The sequence below is a fragment of the Urocitellus parryii genome, chromosome 12, assembly GCF_045843805.1.
Source record: "Urocitellus parryii isolate mUroPar1 chromosome 12, mUroPar1.hap1, whole genome shotgun sequence".
In the NCBI taxonomy this organism is placed as follows: Eukaryota; Metazoa; Chordata; class Mammalia; order Rodentia; family Sciuridae; genus Urocitellus; species Urocitellus parryii.
Window position 1 is genome coordinate 60,046,608 of NC_135542.1, and position 17,007 is coordinate 60,063,614.

General features: G+C 36.3%; 1 protein-coding gene across 4 annotated transcripts in view; it reads right to left on the reverse strand.

Annotated features, from left to right (window-relative positions):
- Positions 1 to 7: 7 nt before the first annotated feature.
- Positions 8 to 17,007, reverse strand: part of Eif2ak2 (eukaryotic translation initiation factor 2 alpha kinase 2) — a 37,171-nt gene continuing 20,171 nt past the window's right edge. For 2 of the 4 annotated variants that reach the window (XM_077791826.1, XM_026405873.2), the window contains 5 exons: positions 16,062 to 16,242; positions 13,800 to 13,928; positions 7,537 to 7,638; positions 6,530 to 6,583; positions 8 to 6,449 (listed from right to left, as the gene is read on the reverse strand). In XM_077791826.1, the coding sequence (XP_077647952.1) occupies positions 6,330 to 6,449; positions 6,530 to 6,583; positions 7,537 to 7,638; positions 13,800 to 13,928; positions 16,062 to 16,242 (586 nt within the window). In that variant the 3' untranslated portion in view covers positions 8 to 6,329. Of the gene's footprint in view, positions 6,450 to 6,529; positions 6,584 to 7,174; positions 7,363 to 7,536; positions 7,639 to 13,799; positions 13,929 to 16,061; positions 16,243 to 17,007 lie in introns of all 4 variants that reach the window. The other 2 variants (XM_026405874.2, XR_013342265.1) reach the window with 2 other exon arrangements.

Consider the following 17,007-nt stretch of genomic DNA (forward strand, 5'->3'; position numbering starts at 1 on the left):
CCAGCCCCACACTTATTGTGAATTAGCATCCACATATCAGAGAAAATATTCGGTCTTTAGTTTGGGGGGATTGGCTTATTTCACTTAGTATGAAATTCTTCAGCTCTGTCCATTTACCAGCAAATGCCATAATTTCATTCTTCTTTAAGGCTGAGTTATATTCCATTGTGTATATATACCACATTTTCTTTATCCATTCATCTGTTGAAGGGCACCTAGATTGGTTCCATAGTTTGGCTATTGTGAGTTGAGCAGCTATATATATTGATCTGGCTGTGTCACTGTAGTATGCTGATTTTAAGACCTTTGGGTATGAACCAAGGAGTGGGGTAGCTGGATCAAATGGTGGTTTCATTCCAAATTTTCTGAGGAATCTCCATACTGCTTTCCAAAGTGGTTGCATCAATTTGCAGTTCCAACAGCAATATATGAGTGCACCTTTTCCCCCACATCCTCACCAACATTTATTTAAAACCATTATTTTAAAAAGTTACACGGACCTGGGCAGGGTGGTGCATGCCTGTAATCCTGGTGACTCAGGAGGCTGAGGCAGGAGGATCATAAGTTCCAAGACCAGCCTCAGCAACATAGTGAGACCTGTCTCAAAATTTAAAAAAAATAAGAAAGGTTTAGGGATGTGGTTCAGTGGTAAAGCACCCCTGTGTTTAATCCACAGTACAAAAAAAAAAAAGTTGCAGGATTTTCAGTAGAAATGATAGGAGAGGACAGACATGTGCATCTGGGTCTTTAATCTGGTAACAGAATGTGGGATGTGTAATGGGAGCCTCCAGGGAGCAGAGCCCTGCCAAAACTTCAGCCAAAAGAAACTCATTCTAGATTTCTGGCCTCCAGAACTATAATAAAAATAAATATGTGTTGTTTGAAGTCACCAAATTTGTAGTAATCTGTTACTACAACCACAGAAATTAAAATAGGTCTTAACCAAATTAGTCCCCAAAAGATCACACATATCTGAGAAGCACTTTATTTCCCTTACAATTTTGCTTATTTACAGTTTTTAAATTAGAATTGAAGCCAGTAGTGATGTCACCATACATTTATTAATTGATCCCTTCATCTATGACCATTTTGGGGAAATGAAGGATTAGGATAAGGATAGGTCAAAATCACAGATACTGAACTATAGCCAGTGACAACTGGACAGGCATTTATATGTAGCCAGTAAACATCTAAATACAAATGTTTCCTACCTGCACTTCTTGCAGTCTCTGCAACTTCCCCTTCTGGCAATGCCTCCAACTTGGATCTCCAAATGGGACTCAACATTTTACCTTCCAAATGTACCTCACCATATCGATGGATGGATGGTGGCCCCACTACTGGCTTAAATTCCAAATTACTAAAAACTGTGTATTAGGTAAAGGTGAGACAAGTAAAATACCTCTCAAACATATCTGATTCTTGGGTTTCATCGGATTATATTTTATTTAATGGCATCAGAATCCTGCCACTCACCTGAACAAACCTGGAGATAATCTTTGACCTTGACCTTTTCCATAACCCTCACATCTCCTGTTGTTCAAGCTTAGTCCTTCAGCCTTCTAACCTTTCAAATAGAGTCTCTTCCTGCTCTAACCCATTCTAAGCACATTATTTCCAAGTACTGGTTGGACCACACCCCTGTTTAAAAAAAATACTCATTTGTCTCCTTTGGAGGTTGCTAGGCACTAACTCATTCTAAAAAAAATCAATAAACATTATCACGTGCTGGTTAGTACCTGCCTGTCAAAATATAGCTACACAGCTGCTCTGGAAACTAAAGCAGGAGGGTTCTCTATTATAGGCCAGACTGGACAACTTAGGGAAACCTTGTTAATATAGTATAAAAAGGGAGAAGCAGGGGGCTGGGGTTGTAACTCAGTAGTAGAGTGCTTGCCTAGTGTGTGTGGAGTACTGGGTTCAAGTCTCAGCATCACATATATGTAAATAAAAAATAAAGGTCCATTGACAACTAAAAAAAATATTTTTTTTAAAAAAGGGATAAGCATATGGTACAATCTAATGTAGTTGCTTGCCTCATGTGTACAAGGCCCCGGGTCCGAGCCCCAGTAACACTGAAAAATAAACTTGATAAATACTTATCCCTCTTTCCCATTCAGCTTTAGAGAAAGTTATCTATAGAAAAATCACAAATGATAAATGCAAGAAGTTTGGTAGAATCAGAAAATCAATATTTGGCAAACCCTAAAATGAAATAATGGACCCAGGCAACAATCATCAATGGCTTCTCAAACCATAAGGTAAAAGAAAGACTTAAAGTGGATTACACCACTATAACCTACAGATCCATCTAAAAATCACTGAAAATGGAACAATCAGGCATCATGTTCCTCTTGAAGTATTGCAAAAATAAGTATACAGCATCTCCTACGAAGTACTCTTGAAGAAAAGTGAACCCGAATCAAATCAAGCTTCTAGATCTAACTAGACATCATGGGGATACCATAAGCCAAATCCTAAATGTAGGATGTTTACAGGACAAATGATCTAGGTCCTTCTTCAAATACATGGTGAAAGGAAAGAAAACAGAGGCCAATGTTATAGAGTACAAGAGACCTATAACCAAATGTACTATTGGATCCAGACTTAAACAAAAATATATTTTTGAGATAGCAAAACTGAATGCAGATTAATTATTGTATGATATTAAAGAAATCTTATTAATTTTAAGTGACAATGATATAGTGGTTTTGCTAAAATCTAAAATACCTTATTTATTAGAGGTTCATTTTTAAATATTTACAAGTGAAATGAATTTTAAAATTTTCTTCTCAGATACTCACATACATATGTACACACAGAGCTGGCTTCACAGACATGTGATCAGTGCACAAGACCATGCTCAGAAGTGTCCACCTTTAATGTTTTTAACAAGGGCCCTATATTTACACTTTGTAGTTGGTCCCACAAATTAGGTGGCTGGCCATACACATACATGTATACACATATCCATAAATATGAATATATGTGTGCATATTATATATGCTAAACATATTTAACATAAATAATGTAAGCATGCAAGCATGTTACAATATGTTTATGTTAAATAAACACACATATTTAACAAATAATATGCATGTTTAGCAATTAAAAATTAACAAGAAGGCCTGTTTCTAGTTAAGTAACTAGATCAAATGGCTCTTTCAAAACTATCTGCAAATAAGGTCCCTGGCTCTTGCCTCTCTCCTCTGATTAAGAAGATACTTTTTATCTAGTATTTTTTTTTTGAGGCTGAAAAGATATATATTCACAAATAAATAGCTGCTAAGAGATGCTATATTTTTTCATAAGAGTAGAAATATTGCACTAAGGTAAGGTTAAAAGGCTACATTCTCATGGCCACCTTGTTTAGTTTTTCTTTTTAAGTATATCCTCATTCATTGAAACCAGATATTACTAGTTTAAAAAAAAACACAGAGAAATTCTATCTACCCATAAATCTTTCAAACCTACAGAAAAGTTGATATAGTAGTACAATCTATTTACCAATTTTCTGACAGTTAACATTTTATCATATTTCATTCTCTCTCTTCATCTCTTTTCTTCTCCATATATAGTGCATCAATTCTTGCTGACCAGTTGAAAGTCGCAAACATCATGACCCTTTACCCCTAAATATTCCTGCATACATTACCTAAGAATAAAAGTTTCTCCTTGACCACAAAACAATTTTCATACCTGAGAAAATTAACAATTACATTGTTACCTACTATGCAGTCTGTACTCCAAAAGTTCTCAATTTGTCCCCAAAATGTCTTTTGTGGCCGTTTGCTGGGATTTTTTTTTTAATGTACAGAATACAATAAAGATTCAAGCATTGCATTTGATCATTAGATCTCTCTTGTCTCTATTTAGAATAGTTCCCCTACATTTTTTTTTCATGACATTTGACTTTTTGAAGACTAAGTCAATTATCTTGTAGAATGACTACATTGACTACATTCAGGATTTAATAATTTCCTCATGACTGAATTCTAGTCAGACCCTCTGGGCAAGAGAGCTAGATGCTATTGTATAATTTTTCTATCATGTCAGGAGGAGCATAATGTTAGGTTGTTCCACCTTGTATGATACTAGGTTGAATGACTTGGTTATTGTAGTGACCACAGATCACTCCATTGAAAAAGGCCACTTTCCTCTTTGTAATATATCATCTGTGGGATAACACTTAAATCCTTTTGAATATTCTGTTTCCCAACATCTTTTCACCCAATTGTTTTAGCATCCATTGATGAACTTTGCCTTCATCAAATACTGCACTGGGAGTTGAACACATATTAAGCATTTTTTATGAATACTTTTAAAAATAGGTATAAACCTTGATATAAGTATTTTCTCTTACTCTGCTTAGCCAAAATTTGGCTAGTTTTTTTTTTTGTTGTTGTTGTTGTTTGTTTGTTTGTTTCCTGGTACTGGGGATTGAGCCCAGGGGTGCTTTATCACTGAGCTACATCATCAACACCCCCACACACACACACACACTTTTTTTTAAATTTTGAAACAAGGTGTCACTAAGTTGCTTAGGGCCTCATAAAATTGCTATGGCTAGCTTGATCCTCCTGCCTCAGCCTCCCAAGCCACTGAGATTACTTGATTTACTTTTAAAAGTTGTAAAATTGCAAGACAGCTTTAGAATGATACTTGATTGCTCTGAAGATTCAATTAACCCTCAAGGTCTTCCAAGATGCAATTCAAATTATCTTCCAGCATTTTCTACAAAATTAGGACAGTGAACTAGCACACCCAACATTCCTCAAATGCATCTTTTTCCAGAACTCATGCCATGCCTCTAACCCACACTGTGCAGGTGAGCCCTCTCCTCATTCAAATACTTCACATGCTTGGAGGTCTCATTGGCATGTTACTTCTAAGCCCTGAGGTTGGTTGAAAGCTCCCCGCTTCTATTCTTAACTACTGCTGTTCAGCTAGCACAGTTATCTTTTCTTCAAAGCATTTGTTATAACAGACATAATAAATACTTAAGATAAATAGAAAATGTGTAGTGGACTCAACAGTCAGTTTCAGAGAAAGAATTATAATTTCTCTGAAGTCCTCCTCTCCACTCACATTATCTCCCTCCCTTCTGAGATAACCACTATCCAGAATTTAATATTTCTCATTCCTTTCCTTCCCTTTGTTTTATTACATTTCTTGGGAATCCTAAAAAAAATATTTAGTATTGCATGATTTATAATAGTATGTAAATGGAGTTTGCTGTGTATATTTTCTGAAATCTATTTTGCTCTCCTAACCTTACATTCCTGGGAGATATATTTTATTGGTATTCATTTCATTGTAATGCATTCATTTTTAATGCACTCCAATATGTGAATTTTTTTATAGTTTTTTTCTTTTAATACTAGGGATTGAACACAGGGCCACTCTACCACTAAGACAGGTCTCCCTAAGTTGCTTAGGGCCTCAATAAGTTGCCCAAGTTGGCCTTGTACTTTTGCTCCTCCTGCCTCAGCCTCCTGAGTCACTGGGATTACAAGTGTGCACCACCACACCCAACTGTAAACGTAATTGTCTTCTTCAATCTTCTTTTGATGAGCATTATGGTTGTTTCCAGTTCTTTTGACTCCTTTATAAACAGGGTTTTTATAAACATTCTTGTAAGCATGTATATAGGAATGGAGCTGACTGCTTTGAAGGTAAATATAGCTTCAAATTTATTAGATAATGTCAAATTGATTTCCAAAGTGATGGTATATCATTTGACTTTTTATAGATACCATATTTCCTCAACTGGCTTGTAAGCTATTCAAGGCAAGGAAAGATCTTTTTTTTTTTTTTTGAGGGAAGGAGCATCTAGAAACATTCATCTTTTAATAATCATATTAATTGGTCCATTCACTAATTGGTATAAAAAGAAAATATTTTCTTTTACAGAATAAAGAGATAAGATAGGAAAAAACAAGTGTAAAAATGTTTTTGAAGTATTTTTTTTTTTAAAGAAAAATCTGGGTGTGGTGACTCACACCAGTAATCCCAGCAACTTTGGAGGCTAAGGCAAGAAGATCACAAGTTTGAGGCCAGCCTCAGCAACTCTGTGAGACCTCAGCAAGTTAGTAAGAAATAAAATAAAATAAAAAAAAGGGCTGGGGATGTAGCTCAGTGCTAAAGTGCCCCTGGGTTCAATTCCCAGTACCAAAAAAAGAAAAAGAAAACCTGTATTCAAAAGCAGTAAAAAAAATTAAGGAAAGAAAAATTAAAATAAACAGTAAATATCCATCAATATCCCCTAGTAGATTTTAGATAATTAAAAGGAAACACACACCAGAAGCTGGATATTTTTTTAGAGGGCCCTAATATGTGTTTCTTTTTTTCTCTGAGACATCCTTCCACTTGGCCAAGGTCTTCAGTATTTCAGACGTGTCAGGTCGTTTCCGAGGATCCTTTGAGAGTAATTTCTGTAGAAGACTTTTCTGTAATAATAGTAAGAGTTAATATTAAGGAAAAAAAAACATTGGAATAAATAGAATTCTGATTAGTGTCAAGCACTTACTTCTTTGATGTCAAATACATCAGGGAAGATGCCATTTCTTAGATCTTCAAAAATCTGGTGGTAAAACATAAATACATATATACATGTATATGTATATATATTTACTTATTAGGAAATCATTTTCTTGGGAGGAAAAATAAACAGGATGCACTAAAAGCTGAGATTACCCTAAATCCAGGATAGTTCCAGATCTTTGGAAAAGTCTCTTTAGCCAGGAAGCAAATAGAACTCTCTTCCCCATACCCTACCCCAATCTAGTAACCATCCTTAGCATTCTATGTTTGGAAGCATTAGGTGCATGACATTCACGCCTCCCTTCATCCTTGCTGGAACTCTATGTGACAGGTACTTTCAATGTCCCTTTTTACAGAGGAGAAGGCTGTGGCTGCAAGGCAAGTCCCATTCCTGAGCTTGAGACTAGGATATGCAGTTGTCTACTGCTCACTTCAGTGATTCCCCGCTGTCCACACAAGAAAGTCCATATTCTTTCATTGATTTAGTCACCACTTGTCTTTCTATTTTAGACTATTAGAAACAACCAACCCTTCTGGGTCCAGCTTACATACCTCCAATGAAATCTTAACTGCTACCGATAGAAAGATCTCCCTCCTAGTTGTTTCCACAGACTTCTCCTAAAACACCTACATTGTTCTCTTGTATTCTCTTTCTTCTTAGGAAATTAACTTCCAGAGAATAGGCTTGCTCCTTTTTATAACCCTCATGACACTTAGCACAGTGTCTGCCTTCAAGAAGGCACTGATGAAATTTTGCTGACTGGCTCCAGTTCGAGTCTCATGAGATGTAAACACCTTCCAAAGGTCAAAGGTTTGGGTCTATAACAAAAATGGTTGTCAAAACTTGCAAGAGAAAATACATATTTTACTTACAATCATACACTAATACGTTCGAGACCACCCTCGCATGAGGACAATACCTATTTGCAGCAGTGCAGCAAAGATGACAGCCAATCATTGGTGTTGTTTAATTTTTTCTTTGAGATTATTTACCTTGATTGATTCTGAAACTGTGGGACATATGTAAAGAAGTTCAGCAAGAATTAGCCCCAAAGCAAAGATGTCTACTTCCTTTCCGTATTCTTCTGAAGAAATCTGAAGAGACCAAAAATATATTTGCCTTCATTACTCACCTGATATAAATATATCTTCTGATGCCAAAAAACTATTGACCACATTTTTTATATCACACAACAAAGTCTGTTTATTAACATAGCAAGATTTGTGAGTGTGACTGCCAAGGGTTTAACTTTTTACCATTGAATAGCAGAACAACCTGTATAAATTAACTACTCCCATAGGAATAATCTCAACTGTAAAATGGGGCCAGTAAATAATACTGACCTCAGTTTCGAGTGTGGAGTTAAATCAGATATAGCAGGTAAAGCAATTAAAATAGTTCGTAGTAAGTGATTTGCATGCAAATATTCATAGCATATTTATTTATTATTTTTTTAATTTCTAAAAAATTTTTTAGTTGTTGATGACCTTTATTTTATTTATTTTTAAATATTTTTTAGTTATACATGGACACAATATCTTTATTTTGTTTATTTATTTTTATGTGGTGCTGAGGGTCGAACCCAGGGTCTCACATGAGAGAGGCAAGCGCTCTACCGCTGGGCCAGATTCCCAGCCCCAGCCTTTATTTATTTATATGTGGTGCTGAGAATCGAACCCAGGGCCTCACACATGCCAGGCAAGTGCTCTCTCACTGAGCCACAGCCCAGGCCCACATAGCAGATTTATTTATAATATTCTATAATTAGAAATGATATAAATATCCATCAAAGGAGAAACATGTTACACATACAACAGAATACTACTCAGCAATAAAAAGGAATTAGCTACTGGTACAAATAACAACTAAAGTTTCTCCAATACCTATTACCTTGAATGAAGAAATTAAGGACAAAAAACATATGTATTATGTGATTCCACTCATATGAAGTTCAAAAACAGGAAAACCTAAAATACAATCACAGAAATGAAAGCACTGGTTGCCTATGGGCAATAAGGAGGAAGGACTGACTGGACAGGGGCTTGAGGGAATTTTCTTGAGTAGGAAGAAAGTCCTACATCTTCCTGGGCTTATAGGTTACACAGGAGTATGCATTTGTCAAAACTAATACAGGTAAAATTAAGATATGTGCATTTTATGGTAGATAAATTATTCTCAATGGAAAAAATGCTCACCATCTCTAGCAGTCAGAGAAATGCAAATCAAAACCACCCTAAGATATCATCTCACTCCAGTAAGATTGGCAGCCATTATGAAGTCAAACAACAACAAGTGCTGGCGAGGATGTGGAGAAAAGGGTACACTTGTACATTGCTGGTGGGACTGCAAATTGGTGCGGCCAATTTGGAAAGCAGTATGGAGATTCCTGGGAAAGCTGGGAATGGAACCACCATTTGACCCAGCTATTGCCCTTCTCGGACTATTCCCTGAAGACCTTAAAAGAGCATACTACAGGGATACTGCCACATCGATGTTCATAGCAGCACAATTCACAATAGCTAGACTGTGGAACCAACCCAGATGCCCTTCAATAGATGAATGGATAAAAAAAATGTGGCATTTATACACCATCGAGTATTACGCAGCATTAAAAAATGACAAAATCATGGAATTTGCAGGGAAATGGATGGCACTAGAGCAGATTATGCTTAGTGAAGCTAGCCAATCCCTAAAAAACAAATACCAAATGTCTTCTTTGATATAATGAGAGCAACTATGAACAGAGCAGGGAGGAAGAGCAGGAAGAAAAGATTAACATTAAACAGAGTCATGAGATGGGAGGGAAAGGGAGAGAAAAGGGAAATTGCATGGAAATGAAGGGAGACCCTCATTGCTATACAAAATTACATATAAGAGGTTGTGAGGGGAATGGGAAAATAAACAAGGAGAGAAATGAATTACAGTAGATGGGGTAGAGAGAGAAGATGTGAGGGAAGGGGAGGGGGGATAGTAGGGGATAGGAAAGGAAGCAGAATACAACAGTTACTAATAGGGCATTATGTAAAATTGTGGATGTGTAACCGACGTGATTCTGCAATCTGAATTTGGGGTAAAAATTGGGAGTTCATAACCCACTTCAATCTAATGTATGAAATATGATATGTCAAGAGCTTTGTAATGTTGTGAACAACCAATAAAAAAATTTTTTAAAAAATTACCTAAGAAAAATAAAAGCACAATGACGAATGCCTTTTTAATATTCTGAGGGTGACAATGTAGGATGCAGGAGATAGTTAATAAAGCCATTAGCTTCCTATTGTGTTCTACTTTCACAGTGAGTGCTCTCTCCATTCTACATTGTCAAGCTACCAGCTAGTTCTTTTTAAAGAGAGAGTGAGAGAGGAGAGAGAGAGGGAGAGAGAGAATTTTTTAATATTTATTTTTTAGTTTTCGGCAGACACAACATCTTTGTTTGTATGTGGTGCTGAGGATCGAACCCGGGCCGCACGCATGCCAGGCAAGTGTGCTATCGCTTGAGCCACATCCCCAGCCCCAGACTTATTCTTTTTTAGTATTATTATTTTTAGTTGTTGATGAATGTTTATTTTATTTATATATATTTATCGTGCTGAGAAATCAAACCCAGTTCCTCCTACATGTGAGGCAAGCACTCTACTACTGAGCCACAACCCCAGCCCTCAGTAGACTTATTCTTCAATGACAGAATAGGATGAGTATTTTGAAAGATAAATCAGTAAAATCATCTTAAAAGAGCATTTAAAAACCAAAATGGACAATAAGATGAAGAATCTAAAAGACAAAAATAGATAAGAAGCAATCAACCAAAATAAAAAAGTATAAGAAGTCTATATGTGAAATACAATATTCAGGGAGGGATGTGCCTGCAGCTCAGTTGGCAAAGTGCTTGCCTGGCATGTGTGACGTACTGGATTTGATCCTCAGCACCACATAAAAATAAATAAATGTATACATCTACAACTAAAAAAAACTTTTTTTAAAGATACAATATTCAAATACCAATAGCTGTACAACCATATTAATAAGCAGCATTAATCACAATAGCTTCCAAAAGATGGAAGCAACCCAGGTGCACACTGAAGGGTACATGGATAAACAAAGTGCGGTGGCCATATAATGGAATAATCTTCAGCCTTAAAAAGAAAGGAAATTCTGGCACATGCTACAATCTGGGTAAGCCTTGAGGACATTAGACGTAGTGAAATAAATCATAAAAGGACAAATACTACATGGCTCCATTTATATGTAATATGTAGACAAATCAAATTTGTAGACACAGAAAGCAGAATGGTCGTTGTCAAGGTTTGGAGGGAAGGGGAAAAGAAAGTTAACTAAGGGGTACAGAATTTCTGTAAAATGTAGAGTTTTATAGATTTATGGTGGTGATGGTTACATAACAACATGAATGTACTTGAGGCCACCATTAAAAATGGTTCTTGGGGCTGGGGATATAGCACAGTTGGTAGAGTGCTTGCCTCTCATTGCACAAGGGCCCTGGGTTCAATTCTTAGGACCACAAAAAAAAAAAAAAAAAGGTTCTTGAGATGGTCATTTTCTGTTATGTGTATTTTACCACAATAAAAAAGAAAGAAATATATTTTTAAGATCAATGCCCTAACAACCAAATTTATATAAGTAATCCCATTTTAATAGCAAAACACAATATGTTTCAGGGAAAGGCTTTAAGAAGTATGAATAACCTTCATTTACAAGTGTTTTCACTTCATTGAATATTATAAAACTGACCTTAAGGTAGATTGTACTAGTGCTCTCCACTGTGTACTGGCTTCCCAGGGAGAGGATTCCACATTCCACCCCCACTGCCCCAAACTGAGCCAAGCAATCTATTCTGGGCAACAAAGTGTGGCATGTATGTGCCACTGATGAACAGAACTTGTAAAAGCCACCACAAGGTTCCACGATTGCTTTCTGTTACAAAGGCAGTGAGACCCAGATTGATTCTACTTTCAGCCTCAAGGAAACAGGGGAGCAAAACTGCCAGCGTTGCTGGCCTAGCACATGAGAGAGAAATAAACTCTAGGTGCTTTGTGTGTCATCAGAAATCCAGGGTCTACTTGTTACTGTAGATAGCCTGGCAAAAGCCAATTGATGGAGGACTTGAACAAGCACCATGACGTACCAATCTCCTCGAGACAAAAAGGACAGTTCTCAACCAAATCTTTCAATGTAATGCAACAGCTATCAAAACCCCTGAAACCAGTCATAGAACACGACACTCTGCTGCTGGAGCTCACTCGGAATTATAAATCTGAACCACTAGGGATGGTTTAAAACTGAAAAATTACGAGCAGGGAGGTCCTATTGTTCAAATACAAAAATCTATTTTATAATGCCTCAATAATTAAAACAGAATAATGTTAAAGAGAAAAAAAATGGAACAGAGTCCAGAAATAGATTCACAAGTGTGTAGGAATTTTACATATGATGAAACAGCACTTTTTAAATTGTGATAAAGTCTATCATAACATAAAATTTACCTATTTTAACCATTTTTATGTGAACAATGAGTGGCATTAAGCACCTTTACAATGTTGCATAACCATCACCACCATTTATTTATGGAACTTTTCATCCTCCCAAACAGAAATGATAACTACTAAGTAATTAACTTCCTATTCCTCCCTCCTTCCATGACCATGAATTTTCCTTATAGTATTTTAAATCATAAACTATTTCTCCATCTACATGATGATGGAGAAATTGCATGTTCATGTGGGTTAAATCAAGTTAGATTCCTTCCACATACACAAAAATTAATTCAAGTTAAAGCAAATTATTAGCAAAAAGTCAAAATATTTTAAACTCTCATGATGTAAATGGCCTATAAAATAAAAATGACAAATCCAGGAATGATAAAGAAAATACTGATAAATATGATAACTTAAAAACTCTGTACCACAAAAGGCATGATAAACAAAGTAACAAGGAGAAAAGACTTTAATATAGATTACAGATACAAGATCAATATCCAAAATATGTAGATTCCTTACACATACATTAGAAAAAGACAACCTAACTGTGAAAAATGGGGAAAAGCATGAATAGAGAATTTACAGGGAAAAAAACATAAGTAAATTTGTAAAAAGATAGCATAGCTTACTAAAAAATCTAGAAAATAATGCAAATAAAAATAGCAAGGCATCCTCATTCATCACACTGGTCATACTGAAGACTGATAGTACACCAGTTTGATCAAGAGTATAAGAAAACAGCATTCTCATCTTTATTGGAAGATTATTGTTAGAACCCTACTTTTATTCTCTGTTTTCTTTCTTTCTTTTTTTTTTTTTTTTTTGGTATCAGAGATTGAACCCAGAAGCCTTTTTTATTTTGAGACAGGGTCTTACTAAGTTGCTGAGGCTGTCTTCAAACTTGCAATTTTCCTGCCTCAGACTGCAGAGTTGCTGGGAGGGTACACCACCACACCTGACTAGACTCTCTTATTTAACAACAACTGGGCAGAATATATCAGTGTAAAATGCACTTATCATTCTATTCAGTCATTTGACTTTGAGGAATCTACCAGATTATCATAGAAATACAGGTGGCCCTCTATCAATGGCTTCTCTAACTGACAATTCAACCAACTGCAGATTAATCTTGAAAAAACTCTGCATCTGTATTGAACACGTAAAGACTCTTTTTCCTATTGTTTAAGCATTATTCCTTGAGCAATGTACAATATAATAGCTTTGCATGTGGCATTTTCATTGGGTATCATCAGTAATGTAGAGATGATTTAAAATACATGGGAGGATATATATGTAGTATTTGCTGTATGCAAATACTGTACCATTTCATAGAAGGGCTTAACATCCATGGATTTGGAATCTGTGGGGTGGGAGGAGGTGTCCCAGAACCCAAACCCACAGTTGAGGGGAGTATTTCTCTACTTCCTGATTGTCACATGTCCTGAGCTGCTTTACTCCATCACACCCTTCTGCCCTGATGTTCCATCTCATCTCCAACACAGGGAGCAATAGAGTCGGCCATCTATGCCTGAGATCTCTGAAACCATAAGCGAATAAATAAACTTTTCCTCCTCTAAAATTGTTCTTGTCAGGTCTTTTTATCACAGCAGAAAAAAAAAACTGACTGATACAAAGGGAATTTTCAATTCTTATTCTATATACTTCTCTAATGCTTTAGTTTTATGAGAAGGGTCTAATATTTTTATAATTTTAAAAAATTAAAGAAGCAACATATATAAGAGCAGAGAGGAAAGGGAACTTACCTGTTCTGGGCTCATATATCGCTCAGTTCCCTTTTCTCTTGTTCGCAGTTCATCATTCTTCAGGGTTGTTACAAGTCCAAAGTCTCCAATCTTTATTTGTTTTTCACCTACTAAAAATATATTACTTGGCTATGGGAAAAAAACAAACAATTTTTAGTTTATATGTACCAATTTGACAGAGTAATACCACATGTCCAAATTATCTTAGCAAAGGGCTACTTCTGTATTTCTTTTATGGCATTTACCCTTATCCAGGTAGTCAAAATCAGAGAATTTAATATCACAGTCTCTACAAGGCCAGTTGAAAGAAAGACTTTTTAGCCAACAGCAGAGGTAGCTTGGGGTATAGGCGCTTCCAAGTATCTCAACAGCTGTCAGTGAAAAGTAGATTCATTCTGAAGGGATCCAGGGATGGATCCTGGTCTACAGGGTAGACATGACCTGAAGGTTTGCTTTAATATATTCTAATACACTGATATACTGATTATGTGGCTCAAAGAGTGAAAGAGTTCCACATCCCAGGATGGAGTTAGACATCTACCAGAGGAAATATCACAAATATGAGTTCAGGATCAGATGAGGATTGAAGCCAACACCCTTAAGACCCCCATCCAATTTTGAGATTCTCTAAATGGATCCATTCCTACTAATGCTCCAGAATGTCCTGTGCAGAATTTCTCCAAGGAGCTTCCTTTATGTCAACTTTTCCAGGGCTCTATCAACTTTTTACAAACACATGCCCTTCATGTTGAAAGAATTCTAAGCTACCTGGGAGCTGACAACTAGCACAAATTATTTTTCCTAAGTAATCCTTTAAGCCAATTAAAAAAACAATAACAACAAAGAAGTACAGAATGAAGAGTGACCAGCCCCATTACACAATTTTGTAGAAGGTATTGACCAATATCCCACAGACCATGAAAACAGGAAGGTTGTTGATGTGGAAATTAATATTTCTATTCCTGCAAAGGCTAGACTTTAAACACAATGTTGGGCTCTACACACACATACCTTGCGGAGTAATATTTATGAGAGAGCCTAGTAAAAGAACTGAGAAGGAAAAGACTAGGGAAGGATACAAGGAGCTTCTGAAAAGCCAGCCTGACAGGCCCTGGGCAGAAATTAGCAATCAGATTAGAATTCAATTAACAGATAAACAATTGCTTAACTGCTTACTTCACTGTATGACTGATCCCAAACCAATACAGTCAATTTCTTCTTTTGAACATGGTCCATCTAATGTTCTAACTTCTGAAATCACTCTTAGATATCGTTAACGTTAACTATTAGAACCAGGTGGGCTCACACGTCAAAGTATCAGACATCCAGCCCCAGGGAAGACCCAAGCAGTATTCTATGAGGACCACTGAATCCTAGCTAGGTCAAGCTAACAACTCTACACATGGGGCACTTATTTTCCTCAGAAACTGCTTTGCTCCTTTCCTTTTCCTGGCTGCATTAGACAGGTAGAGTAAGCAGACAGCCAAGATCCACATGGATGAGGGACTTCTGGCACAGTGATCAGGGAAGGCTGAGTAAAGGAGTTGGGACTAAAGGAAACAGGCAGAAGAGTGTCTGTGAGACAAGAACATGAGCAAAGACTCAGAGGTAGGATTTAGCCTACATCATTTGTGAGGAAGGGGAAAAGAGTATGGAGGAGAAACTAAAAGACTGCCTCTTTGTCTTTCATTTTGATGAGAAAGAAACATGGGAACATTGTTTGTTCAGACCATAAAAACCAAAGGAAAACAAAAATACTAAGGAATGATACATGTTCCAAGTTTTGGATTACTGCAGTTTACCAATCCTGGGCCAAACTTCAAGGCCTAACCAAAAAAAAATACTAGACTCTGGACCCCACAACCCTTACCCACTCTCCTCGGGGTAAGGACTAAGGGAATAGGGAACCATGACATTTGAACAAGCCTGAGTAGTAGCAGCCACAATTATTTGTACAGAAATGTTCAGTTTAGGAAAGTTAGTCTTTCAACTGGGGTCTGACTATCAGCCAAATAGGACTGGATGTGAATGAGCAGTCTTATTTGGCTGATAGACTGTTCCCAGTTCACCAGCCCTGGAGATCTTCTGAGTATCTGCACAGAATGGTAACTGAGGCATGCTCTAGATCCCTTCTAACTTCAAAGGATCAGAGATAGTATTTTGCCATGGCTATTGATCAATCATAATTCTAAAACCAGAGAAGATAAAATTTTCAATTACTAAGTTACAGTCACTGACTTATGAAGTACATTTCCCACTTACTTTGAGGTCTCTATGAATTAAACCTTTTGAATGTATATAATGCACTCCTTCTGCTATCTGTTCAAATAATTCCAAAGCCAAAGCTTTGTCTGGTACTTTTTGTCTTCTATTTTCAATCCATTCTTTCAATGTCCCTTTATCACACAATTCCATTTGGATAAAAAGGCACTTGGTCTTTATTCTGGATATAAAATTCACAGAATGTTAAAAGCAATAAAAATAAATTTCTAAAAATATTTTAAATTATAGCTTCTATGTACACCCAAACATACCTCAAAACAGAAATCTAAATATAATAAATTTAAATCAAAATATCATGAGCCATTTTCTATTTAAATCATAGGTTTCCAAGTATCTAGATTTTTGTTTTGCTCATTTACAAAATATAAGCCAGCTCATTATTTAAAGCTAAAGACCCTTGATCATTTTTGCTAATAGACAGGAACAAGACCATTAATGGTAGAAAACCAGATTCCATTATTATATAATTTTGAAACATGTTAATTCACATCAATCAATTGAGCATCTACTTTGTGAAAGGCACAAAACAGGCACCTAGAAATGAGAAAATGAATAGGCACTATCCTTATCATTATAGGAACTGTAGCCTAATAGGAGAGAGGCTGAGGAAAAACAAACCTAACACAACTATATAGGACAGAAACTCTAGGATAAGTGGCAATAAATTGCTTACTATGAGATAAAAGTTAGAGGACTGATTTATTTTATTTATTTTATTTTTATTCTTTGGTACTGGCCATTGAACCCAGAGATGCTTAACCACTGAGCCACAACTCCAGCCCTTTTTATTTTTTATTTTGAAACAGGGTCTCACTAAGTTTCTTAGGACCTTGCTGAGTCCTAAGGTGGGGGCAGAGCTATATATTAAACAGTGGAGTTAAGAAAGCTAAATCTGAAATTTTGAAAACAGCTGAGGACATAAAAG